Genomic DNA, 19,495 nt, shown 5'->3' on the forward strand with positions numbered 1-19,495 from the left:
ACAGACCAAAACATGTCAATCTGTCCTCCTATGAAGATAGAGGTATAGCTGCCTTCCAAACATTTGGATTAGTGACTGTAGCAGTTATAAGAAAGCAGTAAGAAATGTTCCCAGCCTATGTTGACCTGGACAGGATGTTAGGAGCCATGTTAGTAGGACTGGATAGAAGGGGAGTAGGAAAAAGGGAATTGTTTTACTGCCCAAATGAGATGACTGATGAGAGTGCAGACACACCATGCTGAAGCTTTTTCTATTCAAATGTGAAAGCCAGTAATCTACAGAATTTCTTACCAGCTTTTTCGGACTTTTCTTTCTGCTCTCGCAATTCTTCACCATGCGTAGTTATCTGCTTGATCCGAGCACGCAACTGAGCTATCTCCTCCTCCTTCATTTCCAATGTTTCATGCATCTGTCTTTTTGTCTCTGCAATTACCATCCCCTATAGAAGAGATTTTAATGGTAAAAAGATGACTCCAGAAACACAAGTACGTGTGTCATGAACAACCCCAAGCCAGGATATAATCAGGATTAATTGAAATCACTTCACATTACTAGGATAATGGAAAATGTACTTCTCCTACAAAGGAGGAAAAAAAGAAAAAAGCATCACCTACAAGACAAAAATGTACACCACTTCTGAAAGTATAACATGCGTTCTACCTGTGGGATGCAGCAAGAACAAGGAGAATAACCCAGACTTATCTGGTTTATTCTCCAGGTACGATGAACTCCTCCGAGTAATAAGGACCATCACAAAACTCACAAACTTTTCCTCTAAGGACAAGGTTGCTTATCTTTGACCTTGTTATCCTTAAGTTAAATACACAGCAACATGTGTATAAATTTTAAAAAAAGAAAAAATCCCCAAACACCCACATTCCATTATGCACACATCTACCCCTGGGAAGAGGATGGAAGAATAAAAACACACAACAGATGTTAGTCATGTTGCTTAATACACTACTGAATGGCAAATAAAACTACTGAAACACTTCATATCCCAGGCATGCAGTGGGTATTTTTACATCACTAATCACATTTTAACATTAAATCTTCAACACTGTTTCGTTTTCTAAAAACCTGATGTTACGATTATTACAAGATTGGCAATTAACCCAACTACTAAATTAGTATGCCCTTCTAAAATCGTGTTATAAACAATATTAAATATTCTTACAACCTTCATACTGAACTATTAGTCAATACTCCCAAGCCATCTACACAATATAGCTACACAACAAATTTATGTTTTAACAAGCAAGAGACAATTTGGAGTGGAACACAAAACCAAACGACCGTTAAGAATAGCTCTAAGTATCAGAGGGCAAATACATCTAGCTTTACCGATTTAAATGCAGAGAAATTATTTGCTAGCCACATAGTTTAAACGGAAACAAAACAAAACAACTGGTGCCAAGTTTACCTTATCTTGTTCTAGCTGTTCAATCAAGTTCTTTGCATCACGCAACTGAGTAATCAGTTTAGTCTTCTCACTCATTTGAAGCTCCTGAAATGCAAGCCAACAGGAGGAATTAAAAGCACTGTCATTTTAGTCTTCTGACAGATTCCCAGGATGGAGAATATAAACAACAGACTCTGAACATTGTTCTGATCAGTGTATTTCAAATGTGGGACTGACCAGGATGAGATTCTGCACTGAGCTTCTCAAAGGTGCAACACAGAATTCAGGGACCAGGAATATGAAGGACTGTGGCAGTTTTAGGACATCTGTGCATTCCCCAATCAAAGTCTCCTTCCCTGTCCCCATCATAACTCAGATGTCCATGAGGGGCAGTTTAAAATATAGTCATCTCCCAAAGCTGTGCGTGTAAGTGATGCTCAATATCTCTGCAGACACAACAACACAACCCCTGTGCCCTATCCCAAGGCTTGTAATGCTGCTTTCCTCAGGCCTTTACAAGTCTTCTACAGTTCTTCCATTAAAAAAACAAACAAACAAACAAAAAAATCTCTTCCAGGCCTACCTAGGGGCTTTCAGGCTGCTTGAATACATGGGGGGGGGGGGGGGTAATAAAATGCGCTTAATGTTAAATTTGGCGCACTCCCGTGGCAACCCCAGTACACGCCCAGAAGAGGCAGCATGTTACTGCAACCTAGTTCTGCAACATCTGTACAGATTGGGTACTTTAGTGGGACTTTTTTGGCTTGAATCAGCTGTTAGATAAAAGCGCCACAAAGCCCTGCTGAAGCCCTAATTTATAGATGGCTGCAGAGCTAGGTCAAAGTAATACACTGCTTCTTCAGGCAAAATATGATTTGGGGATGGAGGGCGGGTCCACATCTGCAAGCAGCCTTAGAGTCCTTTAATCTGGTATAAAGGAGACAAGGAATAGGGAGATTCTAACCCAAGAAATGGAGACAAAATTAAAATCGCTCACAATTCAGAAATAAAATACGCCAAACCAAATGAAGACAGCCTGCTAACCTAAAAACACCCTGCATTTATCTTAATATATTTAATTGTACATATATCCTTTTCTCTCAGACTATTAGGATTTCACTTCATTGTTCTGACACCTCAAAATATTGCTTGGTATTTCACTGCCTGCCCTCTTGCTCTCAGTCAACTACTACTATAAACTTTGCTTTATATACAATGAAGTCTTCCTCAGAAATGAAAGGTAAGTTTTGAAAAAAGCTGGATATTTGAGTTTTGCACAATAGCTTATTTTTATAGCAGAAGTAGTCTAACACCATCGCTCAAGCCCAATATGGCGCCCTGCCACCTCATCCACACCTATTATAAAAGGAATGATGTTTAAAAGAACACAAACCCTCTAAAGCAGCGGTGCTCAGCTTTTTGGCACTGCCCCCCCCAGGATTGGGCCCTGGGAGCCCAGCGCCACTCCCTCCTGTCATCCTACACAGACTGAGCTGACCCTGCCCAGCCCTGTACCCCCATTGCAGCATGTAGGGCCCAGGGCTCCCCATGGGTCTGAAAATTTGGCAGAAGGGGAGTAGTGTCAATCCCCCACCGCCAAATTTTCGGTCCTGTGAAGAATCCTGCAGGCCAGATCTGGCCCACCAGCTAGGGCAGGGGTGGGCAAAATGCGGCCAGGCCACTCTATCTGGCCCACGGGGCTCCTAAAAATGTATAAAATTAATATTAAACTGCCCTGGGCTGCCTATCATACGGCCCTCGATGGCTTGCCAAAACTCAGTAAGCAGCCCTCTGCTCAAAGTAATTGCCCGCCCCTGAGCTAGGGGCTAGGGAAATAAATGCAGTGGATGATGCGAGAAGCAGCCACAAAGAAAGGAATAGGGAACTCTCTATAGGAGATTGGGCTACAGCTGAAGAGTCCTTTAAATCCTGGCTGTGAACCTGCAAGCATTAGAAGGGAAGTTGCAGGTTAATTATCTGAAGTGCTTGAGTAGCTTAGATGAACAATGTAGAAGTGTCACTGATGCAAAACAATTGTAGAGTTGCAAGCAATAATGTGCAGTTGCGTATGATGGGAAGGCACTTCTTCGACCATCAAGTCCAATCCCCTGCTAACACAAGCACCATGTTTTATAATCTCCCTCAAAGTGATTAAGTTTCACAGAAAAACTAAGCCTATTGGAAAACTGTTCCAGAAAACTCACTTTTCTAACTGCCTCTAATTTACATCCAAATTTATTCATGGCCATCTTATACTCACTTTTTTTCTGCGCCAACACTGTCCTTTTAGCTTCAATAGTTTTTTACCCTCCCTGGTGTATTTAGAAAAAGCAGTAATATTTTTCTCAGCTTTCATTTTGTTAGACTAAAGTAGCCAAGTCCTTTTAGTCTCCTCTCAGGACAGAATGATCAGTGGAATACAGGGCCTAGCAGCTTCCCTCTACCCTTGCTCTAGTTTAAATGCACCCCCCTTGAACATGACTGACCAGAATTGTATAAAACATAGCAGATGAGGTCTCACACTTCTACCTTGTACAATGGCATTACTACGTTACCCTGTCTATTGAAAGAACTATATACTTAAGTGACATTTGCTTGTCACAGCCATGTGACCTTGGGGGCTTATACTTATTCTGCAATTACTTAAAACAGCCAGGTCTTTCTGCACCTGCTGTTTCTAATGGATATCCTCCTATCTTAAGCACATTCTTGTATATATTATCTTGCACTCTATACTTTTAAACTGCATCTTATTCCTATCATTCAAGATTATCCAATTCTTGATAACACCATGATAATACTCCAATCTTTTTATGTATTGACAATGTCTCCCAACTTCAGGCCACCAGCAAGTGTCATTAGTCTATTGCTATTTTTTGAGGAACAACAATAATGAAAATGTTAAATAAGATTAGTCTCCAGATGTCTCGTGTGACGTCTTACCAATTTTCTATTTACCTCCCTGTCTATTTCTTTCAAAATCTGTTCTGAAGCTTTTGCATACTCCTGAGGTGAGACTATCAGATCAGCAGTTGCCTACATTGCTTCCCAACACTTTAAACTGTAAGTACTACATTCTCTAATCATATGTGAAAAGCAGTTATTACCAGACCTGCAATTGTGTGTGCCAGTTTTTGCCATGGAGATTATCTAGCATCCTCAATTTGAGCATAATGAGCTCCGAGTCCAGATTCTAACCTAATGTGCTAACTTCCATTTCCATGCTCTAAAGGCCCTGCTACATGTTCAATTTAAAGCTGGACAGAAACAAGCTATAGTTGTTATACGTCTTTAAGCACACTAACTTTGGGGCTAGCTGGTTCTTCTTATAGCTAGAGAGTCATTTTTATGGTATGACAATTACTTTGCACATGTGGCCAGTCTAAATTTGTTGTGAGATTAACCTATTGGGTTTATTTATGTTTTGGGCTATACTTAGATTATCCTTAATCTTTACTGAATAAGCACCCTACTACTTTCCTTGTTCTCTGTTTATTCATATGGCTGACTGCAATTTATTAATAGCATTTACAAGATTTAACACAGCATGACTTTTAGCATTTCTCACATTTTTATGTCTACTTCTAAAATGCAGCTTTCTGCACTGATCAACCCCTTTTTTGCATTTTCTGTCAGCTCTTTGTTTACTCCTAATCATAGAAATCATATCTAGTTAGGAATTAGTTTATCATCAGGCTAGATCTGAAGACCTTCCCCTTAAGGTTTTCTCCTTGCTCAGGCTGAATATTCCTATTAGTTTCTGTGCATCTGATTTAAAAATTATGTCACTGTTTCCTATGACATTTTGGCACAGCTGCCTACATATTTTGTCCAACTCACTGTAATGACCAATGTCATCAATTCAGCTGTGTAAACTCACGTAAATGACACCAGGACTTTTGCACTACATTAGGTAACATCTATCAAAAGTTAGAATCTTCTCCGTACCTTCATCTTCTCTAGTTCCTGAAGTCTCTCTTCTAGTTGCTCCTGCAGAGCCTCTTTCTCATTAGATAGCTGTGCAGAGCGATCCCTATGTGATCGAATCATCTCTTTACATCGCTGTAGCAGGTTTTCTTGACGTTTTACTCTCAGATTAAGAGCTTCTAGTGTTTTTGCAGAATCTTCATTGCCACCTACAGACAACATAGCACCATTACTACAAGCTCTTCTTTTTCAAAACATGAAAACTTTATTAGACATTTCAATCCAGTCATTTTAGTATTACAAAAATGATTAACTACTCTAAACAGCAATTTTCCAAATTAACAGTACCTATTACAAAGGCTTTCAAGATCCAATCATAAATTGACAAAACAGTCATTTCCCTCCAAATTCAATTTTAGTTTTCTTCCATAAAGGACTGGGAGCTTCAAAAAGGGTACAGTATTGAAAACCCAACAAGACACTGTTCTGACATGATGAAAGCACAAGAAGAACAGCAAGAGACCAATGTAGCTGCACACAGAGCTTCTAGAATTCCTCAATTGCTAAAGTAAAACATATAGGCCACAGCAAAAGAGGCAGATCATCAAGGAAGCTTACCAGGAAATAGCTAGAACCTACAAGGACAAAATCAGAAAGGCAAAGATAAAGAATGAGTTGCACCTAGAGAGGAAGGTTAAAAGACACCACAGACAGGTTATATAAGTATGTCAGCCAGAAAGGAAAGACCAAAGCTGTGGGTCCATTATTAAATAGCCAGGGGGAACTCTTAACAAAAGATGCAAAGAAAGCAGAGCTACTTAACAGCTACTTTACCTGTCTTCACAGATAAAGTAAGCTGCAGTCAGGCACCTAATAAGAATTATCCAGATAAGGAAAAGGACAAGTTGAGGGATGAAATAACAATAGAGAGTCAGAGAGCTTTTGATAGGTCTATATGAATTCAAGTCAGCAGGGCCTGATGAACTTGTCCCAAGACACTGAAGGAACTGGCAGAGGAGATCTTGTAGCCCTTAGCAATGACCTTCATAAAAAGTCATGGGAGATGGACAAGATACCAGAGGACTGGAAGCAGGCCAACGTGGTGCTCATCCACACCTATTATAAAAGGCAAGAGGAGGACATTGGGAACTACAGACCACTTAGCCTCACCTAGATACCCAGGAAGTTACCGGAGCATATCCTAAGGAAGACCATTTGCAAGCATCAGGAGGAGGGAAGGCCGATTACAAGCAGTCAGCATAGATTTATGAAAAACAAATTGCATCAAACAAACCTGACCACCTTCTTTGACAAAATAACTACTTGGGTGGATGAAGGGAATGCTGTGGATGTAGTTAGTGTATCTGGGCTTCAGCAGGGCTCCCAATAAGGTCCCACATGACCTTCTCATAAAAAAATTGGACAAATTTAGGCTGCACAAAACTACCATACAGAGGATAAACAACTAGTTTAATAGCTGCAAACAAAAAGGTAATTATAAAAAGGATCCATATCAGACTGGCAGAAGGCTTCAAACAGAGTTCCACCGGGGTCTGTCCTGGGCCCCAGTGCTGTTCAACGTGTTTACTGATGGTTTGGATATTGGCATAGAAAAAGTCTTGAGCAAGTCTGCAGATGACACAAAACTGGGAAGGATTGTAAACACAGTGGAGGATGGGAGCACAATTTGGAAAGATATCAACAGACTGGAAAGCTGGACTGAAGCTAACAAGATGAAGTTCAAAGTTGACAAATGCAAGGTGCTACCTGTCAGGAAGAATAATCAAAAATGCAAATATAAAATGGGTGATACTTGCATGGATAGCAGCACTGTGGATAAGGACCTGGGACACTTGGTAGATTACAGGCTCAGTATGAGTCTGCAGTGTGATGCAGCTGCACAAAAGGAGAATGAAGTTTTGGGATGCATCAATTGAAACACTAGGTGAAAGACACGGGAGGTGATAGTGCCTCTCTACTAAGCACTGGTTAGGCCTCATCTACAGTACTGTGTGCAGTTTCAGGCTCTGCATTTTTTAAAGGACATGGAGAAGTCAGAAAGTATCCAGAGGCAGGCAACAAAGATGATAAAGGGCTTGAAAGGCAAGTCAGACAAGAAGAGGCTGAAGGAGCTAGGCATGTTTAGCTTGTGGAAGGAAGAAGTGCTTACGAAGGGACGTGAAAACAATTTTCAAATACTTGAAGGACTGCCATCAGGAAGAGGGAAAACACCTTTCTTCTCCTGCTGCAGAGTGGAGGACAGAACAATGACCTGAAATTGCAGCAAAGAAGATTTAAACTACATATCAGGAAGAACTCATTGTTAGAACAGAGAGCCAGTGGTATAGACTGCCAAGGGAAGCGGTGGACTCTCCATTATTGAAAATGTCCAAAAAGAGACTGGGCAACCACTGGTCAGTGATGATACAATGCCTAGGTTCTACTATGGATATTTCCTATGCTTCTGGGTTTTGTTGGTTGTCACACAGGGCTCAGAGGGAACTTCACCCCCCCACCTTTCCCTGCTCCATGTGGTGGTGGTGGTTTATGCAAGCATGTTAGGTTTTTTTGTTGTTTTGTTTTTAAGCCTTCCTCAGAGGCATTGAGGAGTTTGAATGAGATGTGCCAATGCTCCTGCTAGGACTTAAAGTCAAAGGTCCTGCCCCTCTGCTTAGGGTCAGACCGACTGCCATATTTGGGCCATAAAGGGATTTTACAACATTAACAACATTTTACAGAAGCAGGACATTGGATGCTGTGGTCTCACTGCTTCACTTATGGAAGGTTTCGGTGTTGCGTCTTATGTTGTGCCAGGGTCAACTGTAGTTTTACTAAGAGGTTATATTATGGATTTGTATAGGATGGTTTGGACAGGAATGAGCCTGCCTCAGGCAGGGGTTGCACTAAATGACCTCCAGAGGTCCCTTCTAGCCCTACTTCTCTGATTCCTGACAACCATTTAGGAACATCAAAAAATGTATGAAATGTTCAATCATTACAGTAAAATAATGCATGTTGTCAAGCTGAATGCATACTTGGTAAGAAAAATAAAAGCGCACCAGATTTATTACAAATCATCTCTTCAAGAGCAACCCTTCAAAAAGATCTTTGGGACCTTGTAGAATATAAAGCCTCAAATAACATTAACCTAAACTGAAACATAATCAAGTTTAACAACCTATTTTAAAAATCTGCAACTAATTTGAGGGATCTGATTAACCAAAAATGGAGGGAACGGAACAATGTCTAAGACAACAAAAGTCATGGTATAAGAGTACAGAACTCGCTCAAGTTTCACTACTTAAAAAGCCATAAACATCACATCCCACAAGAACTTCCATTCCAAAGATGTGACTGAAAGACACCGCAATTTTTAATTTGGCCTGCCTTCTCTCATATAATACCCTTGAAAACCGGGGTCAAAAAACCCATGTGATTGCAAGTGTGTCTAACAAATTCAAAGCATGAGATTCCTGTTTTTCCAGGGCTGTGTGTGATGGAGTTTAAAAGTATACAGTCAGCAATATCATTCACTGCAGGGCAGAGGCCAAGTTTATTATTGCACAGAACTATTTCTGTTTGCATATGACAAAGAGATGGATATCCCGAGTCCAGATATTACTAAGAAGCATATGTAAGAGTAATATTACAAGTTGAGCCACAAGGAGAAGATTGTACCATCTGAAGAAAAGAATCTCATGTTACAATTTATAAATTGGTAGGTGATGCTTTCATATTCTCTCTCTCTATATATAAGTGCTTAGAGTCCATTTGTCTGTGTGTGCATCTGCCTATAACACTCTTGGGGGGCGTGGCTCCTGGCAGGGCATGGATCCAGCCAGTGTCAAGAATGATGGGTGGGGCGGGGCGGGGCTCCAGTGGAGCAGGGAAAGGGGGGGGTGGCAAGGGCCAGACGCAGGGTAGGGTGGGTGCAGTCGGATGCGGAGCGGCAGCAGCATGGGGCAGTGGGTTGCAGCAGCCGTGTGCAAGCTTCCCTTCTGCCCCCCCACTCCTGGGAGGCAGTGGCAGCGGCAGCACAGGGTGGTGGGTGTCAGCGCTCCGTCCCCACCACCCTCGGTCATTCTTTACGGGCAATTCACTAGTATATCAATAACATCTCTTGGTTACAAAAGTTACAGCCCAAGCAAAATCGTATTAAAAGCATTTCTGTTGCTCAGCAGCTTGCTTGCTAAGTTAGTAATGAGTAGACTGAGACTTCAACACTGGCTATAGGCCTCTGAGTTTCAGCCTGAAAGCACAGTCCTGATGGGCTTGAGAATGTTTTTCAGTCTTCACAGGCAAGGTCAACTCCCAGACTACTGCACCTGACAGCACAATTTGAGGAAAAGGTGAGCAGCCGACAGTGGCAAAAGAACAGGTTTAAGACTATTTAGAAAAGCTAAACAACATGGAGTGCTGAGGTAGTTGGCAGTGTGATTCCAGAGCCACTGGCCATTATTTTTGAAAAATTGTGGTGGTCAGAAAAGGTCCCAGACAACTGGAAAAGGGCAAATAAAGAGCTTATCTTATGGAAAGGGAAGGAGGATCTGCAGACCTACAGACAGATAAAGCTCACCTCAGTCCCTAGAAAAATCATGGAGCAGGTCCTCAAGGAATCCATTTCTAAGCACCTGGTGACATGGAATCACCAAGGGCAAGGTCATACCTGACCAACCTATTTGCTTTCTATGATGATGAGATAACTGGCTTTGTGGATGTAGGGAGAGAAGTGGATGTAATATGCCTGGACTTTAGCAAAGCTTTTGATATGGACTCCCACAACATTCTTGCAAAAAAGCTAAGGAAGTACAGGCTGAACGAAAGGACAATAAGGTGAATACAAAACTGGTTAGATCATTGGGCTCAAAGGAAATCAATGGCTCAATGTCTAGTTGACAGCTGGTATCAAGTGGAGTTCCCTAGGAGTCAGTTCTGGGGCTGGTTTTGTCCAATACTTTCATCAATGATCTGGAAAATGGGATGGGGGCACCCTCACCAAGTTTACAGATGACATCAAGTTGAGGGGAGCAATAGATACACTACAGGGTAGGGCTAGGATTCAGAGAGACCTATACAACTTGGAAGATCGGATTAAAAGAAACTTCATGAGGTTTATAGGATAGAACAATCCCATGCACCAGTACAAGCTGGGAACAGAGTGCCTAACTAGCAGCTCTGAAGAAAAGGAGCTGGGGATTACAGTGAACAATAAGATGAATATAAGCCAACAGTGTGCCATTGTTGCCAAGAAAGCTAACAGCATACTGGGCTGCATTAGTGGGAACATTGCCAGCATTCAAGGGAAGTGATTATTCACCTCTTTTCGGCACAGGTGAGGCCACATCTGGAATACTGTGTCCAGTTTTAGGACCACCACTACAGAAAGGATGTGGAGAGAGCAGAGGACAACAAAAATGGTTGGGGGGCTGGGGCATATAACTTCTAAAGAGAGGCTGAGGGAACTGAGGGTTTATTTAGTCTAGAGAAGAAAAGACTGAGGGGGCATTTAACAGCAGCCTCCAACTACACGTGAAGGGTGGTTCCAAAAAGGATGAAGTTAGACTGTTCTCAGTGGTGGCGGATGACAGGACAAGGAGCAACGGTCTCAAGTTGCAGCAAGGGAAGTTTAGGTTAGTTAACAGGAAAACTTTTTAGCCAGGAGGGTAGTAAAGCAAGGCAACAGGTTACCCAGAGAGGTGGTGGAATCTCCATCCTTGCAGGTTTTTAAGACCCAGCTAGACAAAGCCTTGGCTGGGATGATCTAGTTGAGAAAGGTCCTGCTCTGAATACAAGGTTGAACTAGCTGACCTAATGAGGTCTCTTCCAACCCTAATCTTCTGTGATTCTATAAGTCCTGCAAATCAGGAGACTATTTAATAGTCCAGACACCATGATAAGTGAGCACTGCTTTTTCATCTTCCACAAGGCAAGGATTAAAATGAGATGGTAACTGACCTCTCTAGAAATCAAGAAATGATCACGTAATCAAGTCAAAGAACATCTCTGAACCTCTCCCTCATACTCCCATGTAACTTCAGAGATGCTATATTATCTTGGAACAGACCATCTCCTTCTGGGAAAACTCTTTAATGCAGAAGCCTGGGTTCCAAGCTGCCCAGATCTTTTCTACCCACATCAATTCCAAAGCCTCTTCAAAAAAATAAAAAATAAAATGCCTACCAGTACCTCCCGATTCCCAAACATTTTGTGCATTGATTTCTGTTGTTGGACTTTGAGCATTTGGTTCTGACTGAACAGTTGGCTCAGGTAGCTCCGTGCTTATTTGGCCATTTTGTAACCGCTGTTTCAGCAAGGATACCTAAACAAAATATCCTTTTGGTGAAAAATGAAGCAATACTAAATACAAATACTTCTTTATTGTTTTCCTTTCAAAATAGCAAGATGTTTTAGTAAAACTGGTAGCTCATCAGACACAAAGGCAAATTCTTTTTGATGCAATGTTCACAACACATTTTTAAACATTGTTACTGTTCCAATTATCCTAAAAACACCATCATTCTTATATGTGGAAAGAAATGGGACACTTCCACTATATCAGTTTTGCAGAAGCCTCATGAAAGCTTACATAACTGAACATCTGCTCACCTCATGGCCATAATGAAAAGGGGTATCTGATTTGCTCATCACAAGACAAGTGTATTACTTGAATGAATATGACTTCGTAAAACTACAATTGCTAGTACTATACCTTTTTACTACTTCTGGATCACTACACAAAGTTCAAGCAGCTTTATAGACCAAAGAGTTGTAATACCTAGCTGAAAATGTCCGTCTTACAACAAGTAAAGAAGCAAACATTTCTCATGATAATCACAGCTTTTAATCACAGCAAATAATTCAAGAGCATTTCTTGGATGTTACCTGAGTCTGCAGGACACTAATAACCTGATCCTTTTCTTCTAATGAAGCATCAAATTCCTCCTGGAGATGTTTTTTGGCTTGTTGATCCATTTGGAGTTCCTAAGGACAAAGATGCATTTCAAATATAAAATGAAAAGGTTGGTTAGAAATAGAACAACAATATCATAAATTAAAAATATGAAAATCTTAAAGCAAGTATTTAAAAGGTTGATTGAAATATTATTTAAATGTGGTTACAATTTCAGTGCATCTAGAATATTATTCAAAAGTGAATGTTGATTTTGTAACACAGCATACACATAAAACGTGCCATTTTTTACAATTATATCTCCGGTCAAAAATAACAATCAATTTTTATTTTATTTTTTTAAGACAAAAAAAAAAAAAAGAAAAAAGAAATCAGGCCTTTTCCTTCCTTTATGAATTGATCAAATTTGATCAAACTTGCAATGGGATTCTTTCAGGCCTACTACTGAAAGCTGTTCCTCCAAATTCAGCCATCCTTGGGAATTGAGGAGTGGACAAGAGACCAAACTCAAATTTATTAACAGATTAGGTCAACACAAGCAGTTGCAGCAGGCTGCAAGTACTGCCTTAGAACAACCACAATACTTATATTCTAACCTGATATCCCTTTAACAACAATAGTGGCCAATCTCAACTTCCATTCATTCCCAAGTCTCTCAAATGAAAAGGTCAACAGAGCACTCATAATTTTATGTAAAATAATTACTGAGGTCAACCAGAAAGCAGAGTGGATTTCCACTCTATACCCTAACTTAATCAAGAGAAGCATAGTTTAAGCTTTCATAACCAGCATCTTCTTCAGATACTATGAAGGGACCACAGGAAGCAGAGCTTTTAAACAGAAAGCACTGATCAGAATATAAAGGATAGGGAAGAAGGAGGAAATAAAGAGGAGGAAGTACTGGGAGGGGTGGGTAGGAGAGAGAAAACAAAGCTGTTAACTCAGAGACAGACACAGGGGTTATAAAAGCTAATTCAAGTAATGGGATAAGAATCTGTAGTCTTGGGGTGTTTATATACATGCTCTGGGAGTGGGGGAGGGGAGGGGAGGGGGGACGTGAATTAGAGTGGCTCTAAGAGTTGCTCTAATTCAGGGGTTCTCAGAAAGTTAAATCATCCCTTCCTGTCAGCCACATCCATCCATATGATACAGTGGTCAGAGGCATACCCCTGTGCCACCACCCCATCCCAGGTGCTCAATTTGCTCGCTATGCCTCAGCTATTCAAAACAGATTTTCAAGTTACCTCTGGGAAATGCCCATTAAGATAATACTCAATCCCATTTTCTATGTGTAAGACAAAAGTTTTTGTTTTCAACTGCTGTTATGCCACATCAATACTGCAAAAAAAACCCCCACAACCTACCACATGCTAGCAACAGTTCTCTTCTAAATTGAGGTTTATCTATGCCCTTTTTTCCTTTGACACTTAACAGGAAAACAGAGTTAATCACTGCTGAACAATACTTTGTTTTAGAGCAATACAGCAATGGCTGCGCTGAAAATAAATGAAAGGTAAGGGCAAAAGTAGACAGAAATAATAAAGAAAAATCCAGTGTAGTAAAGAAAAACTTACATCAGTGATATTTTAATAATTAAATACCGCAAATGGAAAAACAAGATGCATATTTAAAGAAAACTCCTCTGTGCATATTGTACACATCAAATATTTAGCCAATGACAGAAGTTACCTCTCGTAGTTCTCCAATTCGTCGAAGTGCTTTATCCTGACTCTGGCTCAGTATACCCTTAAAAAGGAAAAGTAGAATTTTTTTTTAAGTAATTTTGAAAATACTTAAGCATAGCCTAAGGATTTATATTCTCTCTCTATCTTGCAAACTGAATCACCTGCCTACTTTAGTTTGCCCAAGTATTAGTACAGAAGTGGTTACTTTGAAACTCTAAGCATTCTTATAAAGTCACTAATTCCTGCATCAACAAAAGAAAGCAGGAAAGCAGCCAGCATTCCAAAGAGCCACCAGCCTAAAATAAACAGTTGTCTCTTTTGTGCTTAATTATTTAGATTTATTGTACAAAATGGGTTTCCTGTGGTACATTTTTACTTGAACTTTTGATTTTATACCATGTATTCTTTTCCACTAGATTGCCTGGCTTTTCTAGATGCTCTCTTAATGATTTTTTTTTTCTCCTTGAGGCACTGGAGATTTTTTTTAATGTATGTTTCATTTTCCCTTTCAGCCTAAGGGTTCCTCTAAGTTTATTTCAATTTCACAAGGAGGATGTTTTTGTTTTATTTTTAATTACAGTTCTATATGCTTAGCACCCCTGCCCCCCCACCAACTACTACTATTTTTTTCCTCTGTAGGATAAAAAGTGGGGGCCAACCCTTTTTGGCAGGTGTGCCAATTTTTCCCTGTTTCCTCCCTCAGTGCCACTGATCCCTTTCCTTTGCCCAATCTGCTGTTCTGCTTCCTACAATACCTCTGCTGTGTTACTTTTCCCCTCCCCAGTCTGTTATGTGCCACACACCGGCTGCCCGTGATACTCTAAATGAGACGTGCTTCCTGCAGGTTAGCCATCCCTGGGATACGCAATGGTTTTCTATTTTTTTCCTACTTTTGCTATGCGCCTGCTAGGCAGCCTTCAAAAAGCGGTCATTGCTGTTCAAACAGAAACAAAAGCACCCTCTGGAACCCAAACCAACCCCCTAAGACTCCTCTGAAGCATTAAGTACAAGTAGTGCAGTGCAAGGGTGGACAACAAGTGCAGCATGAATCCCACAAGTGGCACAGGCTACCTCCGTGTGTGGGACACAGTAGATCAAAGAGGGCATAGGCAGCAGACAGGGAGCAGAAAACAGAGCAGCAGATCAGGCAGAAGAAAGGAACTGGAGTGGCACTTGGAGTGCACAGAGCCAATCTGTGGTATGCTTACCAAAAAGGTTGGCCCCTACTGGTGCAGTATATGAAATAACTGCGATGTCCCTTCCCACAGCAAATTTGAGAGAGTGCAAAACTTGCCTACTAGACCGGTAGGTACATGTTTTAGATTTATTTACCATATTTGCCTGAATCCAAAATGGGTTCCCTCCCACCATTCAACATGTGGAAAAAAGTCCCCCGTCTTGAATAAAAGTAGAAGGAAAGGGGAGGCAGAGGCTGGGGGGACAACGGGCAGGGATCAGGCTGTCTGCACCTCCTCCAGCAGCTTTTCCTGCAGTAGCAGTATGGGGGGGGGGCATGGATTTGAGACAATTATTTGATTCTATACATGGACATTTATAACACATTTATACCTTTTTCCATGTATAGAATCTAATGGGGGGGGGGGGAAATCTTAAACTTGAAGTCATCTTGGATTCAGATAAATATGATAATTAAAATCCTTCTACATGTTGTGATGTATAAACACTAGGAAAGATTTCTATTATTAAAAAAATGGCAAGGAGAGCACAATACAGCAGACCAGACACACTAGTACACACAATAAAAAATGGTAAGAATCAGGATATTCTTGTAAAGTAGTATGGAAAAAAAAAAATCAGAAGACTAGGTGGTCTTGTAATCCATACTGAATATAATACACGCACTTTACTTACCACCTCTGAGGAAGGCATTTATTAAAGACCATTCAGTTAATTTAACACACGTCTTTTTTTTCTTCACGATGTAGCCACAATAAATTAAATTAAATATTGCCTTTAAAACTGGATTATTCTACCTCACATTTTTAAGACTGCCAGTATAACGCACATATATTTTACTACACAAGGAACATTAAAAAAATTCAGAACAATATTCAGGCAAGAGGATGAACAATAACTCTTACCTGAAGTTTCTTTCTTTCTCTCTGGATAGCCTGATAGGCAGTTACTAGCTGAAAATACAGAAAGCAAGCATAGTGATGACTAAAAACAGCTCTTCTTATCAACTTAAAGTAAATTTAAATCACTTTATGAACCTATATTAACTTCAAGTGAACTTGTTCATAGAATTTTGACTAGACTTTAAAATTCTTTAGAGAAAAAGAAAGAGTATGCCTGGAAAGTTGCGTATCAGGAAAAGTATCTGGATAAATCCCTAACAGATTAATTAAAATTTTACGATACAATAAACATTTTACTGTACAAAACTATATATATGCACACAAAGTTTATACACACTGCAAAAAGGAGCTCCTACAGCACTGAACAACTTGCCATCCACCTCACATATACCCAGCAAAAGTGCTAGACAAAGAGAGACTGTAAACGGATCAAGTTTCCCATTGTAAGTCCACAAAGACTTCATGAATAATTGCATGATTCAGTTTAATTAAAATTTGGTGATGTTCACCCAAGGATTTCAAAGTTAGCTGGCCAACAATGTAGTAATGGGACTCAGTAATAGATTGTGAACTTTTCAAATTGACTGGCTGAGAATTTTCCCAAGGAGGGGTGGGAGTAATTTGGTTCCATTTCAACAAATTCAAAAGGTTTGACCAAAAAAAAGTTCAAGATAATTGCAATGTCAAGTTGATTCAATGAATCTCTTGAAATAGCTTTTGTTTCAGAACTACCTTCCCATTTCAAAATTTTAATCTTTTAATGTTATCTAACGTGATCTAAAAAAGAACAAATCTTCCTTGACCGTCAGCTCAAAGTAAAAAGTCTGAGATAGACTTTTCAACCTGCCTGAGAATGGTATCCTAAGCAAGTATTCTACTTAATCCATATACACCGCATCAGAGAAACATTAAGACAGAATTTAAGCATCCCCATGACCTTGGGAACAGGGGGGAAAAACATTATATGCATGGTTCTAAAACAGTGGTACTCAACCTCTGGGCCACAGGCCAGATCCAGCTGAAAGAGCTGTGTCATATGGCCTTGCAAGCTTCCCACTGGTTCACAAATTTTAATACTACCACCATTCCCTTTAAGGCTTTCCTGTCCTTTAAAATTATATCTTAATAGAAGCACAAAATAGAGACTATGACTGTCTAGAAATGCAAACATACGTCCCATGCTATTCTGTACCACAAAACAGACCAGCTTAAATAAATAAATAAATAAATAATGAAAACCAGTTGAAAAGAAAACTAAGATTCATTTTTTTTTTTTTTTTTTACAGAGAGAATTTAGGTGCTAATGAACAGACCATATTCAAAGCTGCATGCATCAAATAAACCCTAACTTTAAAAAAAAATTGCTGCTACAGTTAAAAGCTCATTATGTGTTCCCGTTAAAGTCTTAGCTTATTGGATTATAGCTACTTTGTAGGAAACAGGTGAAAAAAATTTCCATTGCTTCATCATATTCCTGAACGGAAAGTCATCATTGTTACTGATGCCTATTTTTTTTTTTAAATAAATTGTATATACATGCATCTTACTCTTTTCAGTAGTAACCAATCAATATTCAGTACACTTCTTTCTAAAACCCAATTACTGAAACTAAACTCATAAGATTTTTTCCACCCTTTCAGCCTTCATTGCCATCACCCTCTTCATTCCCCTCTTCAGGGAAGTCAAGAAACATTTTCTGACCTCTGTGTATTTTCCTCTGTAGTTGCCTAAGCTACGTTCCATCCTTCGCAACCGTTGTAATAACTGTTCCTTGCTGAGGCTGTCCATGTTTCCCAGCAACTCTTCTGCCTCACTTTCAACATCAGAGGGTGGATCAAATGTGGGACTAGTGGTGTCAATGTCAAGTCGATTCAGTGAATCTCTTGAAGAAGTTCGTACCAGGGACTCTTTAGAAGAAGAGCGAAATATGGACTCTTTTACTGGACTTCGAAACAAAGATTCCATTGAAGGAACCCGGAGTTGAAGCTTCTGTGCAAAAGACTGAGTATCACACAACTGAAAAAATAAAAAGAAATGGATTACTTTGGCACTACTTTTCAAGAAAGTGGATGAAATAAAAACAAAGTATAAAAACACCGAAAACATAACATCTTCACGAATGATTTCACAGAAAGAATCTAAACTGAGCATTGCCCTATTACTCTGAATTAAACTTCCAAACCAAACACTTAAATATTTATAAAAAAAACTGTGATTATGCAATAATTTTTAATACTTCATTCCTCATTACAAGGAAGCCAACGACTTTGTTTATAAACAAAAGCCTCTAATATTTGCATGTAGTATTTGATGTAAAAAGTAGAATAAAATAAAGCCAAAAAGAGGAAGTATTAAAACAATAGTTTATTCCAGCGTTACAAGGCATTATACATTTATGTTTCAAGCAACCCAGATAGCAAGTTTATTTTTAGAAGTATTTGTAAACTAATGTTCAATCCAGTGGTTTTCAATCTTTTCAAATGCAAGGCACCCCTCTAACTTATCGGAATTTAGTGGCACCCCACTTCAGAAACTAAATGTATTTACTACAGTGACCATCTCCTCAGAGAAGGGCCAGGAACTGGTGTGGGGAGGAGCACATGCTTATCCCCTTGCACAGGGGCAGAGACCAGTGAATGCTTATCTCCTTGCATCCTACAGCATGCTTAAAAGGATCGCAAGGCACCCCAGGGTACCATGGCACACCAAATGAAAATTGCTGGTTCAGTCTTTGTGAAACTGACTTCTCTACAATAATTTCAAATACTTCTAATACAGAATTTTTCATCACCTGAGCGGAGTTATTTAGCAGTGTTCAATATCTTCTAAACTTATATAAAACAAACCAGTCTTGCACTTTCATTCAGCACCCATTTTCTTCTTTAAATAACCAAACTTTCTTCTGATACAAAAATCCCTCTGAATTCATTCAATGTGCTTTCAGGCTTTTGAAAAGAAGATGGAAGACAGCACATATGAATTCTCATGCTAGCCAAATCCACAAATAATAGCCTAGTTATCTGGGGTAAGGCCACTGGCTTGTCTCCAGAGGTACCTAATTTTATTAAAATGTGTTAGTGGAAGAGAAGCAAACTTAAGTAGTTCAACTCATCTCCTTTTTTCCAAAATTATCTTTCATAGCCCTTCCACAGGTGCCTTAAAAAAATCTTGCCACCCATCATCACTGAATTGTGCAGCTTAAAATGTTTACATTTGGTATAAAGATGTAACATGCAAACATAAGTTATGTCAGTCTGTAACTTTAACACAACGGAATTGGTACAGAAAAACATACCTGGGGGGAAGATGGTTCACTGTCACTGTTGTCTGCAGACCTGGGGGCTGTTTGCTTAGATACATTCTATGGTGAAAAAAAATATATATTAAGAAAAGGAACAATGCCTTCTGCATTTATTACAGACAGCAGTCAAGTTATGTCCTTATAAATGTTTTAGTAAACAAAATTAGTACT

General features: G+C 39.7%; 1 protein-coding gene across 5 annotated transcripts in view; it reads right to left on the minus strand.

The window, feature by feature from the left end:
- Window positions 1-19,495, minus strand: part of GOLGA4 (golgin A4) — a 94,303-nt gene that overhangs the window by 46,830 nt on the left and 27,978 nt on the right. For 4 of the 5 annotated variants that reach the window (XM_019483451.2, XM_019483448.2, XM_014602550.3 and 1 more), the window contains 9 exons: window positions 19,319-19,384; window positions 17,725-18,039; window positions 16,027-16,074; window positions 13,929-13,985; window positions 12,212-12,310; window positions 11,510-11,648; window positions 5,351-5,538; window positions 1,424-1,507; window positions 292-439 (listed from right to left, as the gene is read on the minus strand). In XM_019483451.2, coding sequence (XP_019338996.1) covers window positions 292-439; window positions 1,424-1,507; window positions 5,351-5,538; window positions 11,510-11,648; window positions 12,212-12,310; window positions 13,929-13,985; window positions 16,027-16,074; window positions 17,725-18,039; window positions 19,319-19,384 — 1,144 coding nt within the window. The remainder of the gene's footprint in view (window positions 1-291; window positions 440-1,423; window positions 1,508-5,350; window positions 5,539-11,509; window positions 11,649-12,211; window positions 12,311-13,928; window positions 13,986-16,026; window positions 16,075-17,724; window positions 18,040-19,318; window positions 19,385-19,495) is intronic. The other variant, XM_019483450.2, reaches the window with a different exon arrangement.

The sequence above is a fragment of the Alligator mississippiensis genome, chromosome 5 (genome assembly GCF_030867095.1).
Source record: "Alligator mississippiensis isolate rAllMis1 chromosome 5, rAllMis1, whole genome shotgun sequence".
Lineage (NCBI taxonomy): Eukaryota > Metazoa > Chordata > Crocodylia > Alligatoridae > Alligator > Alligator mississippiensis.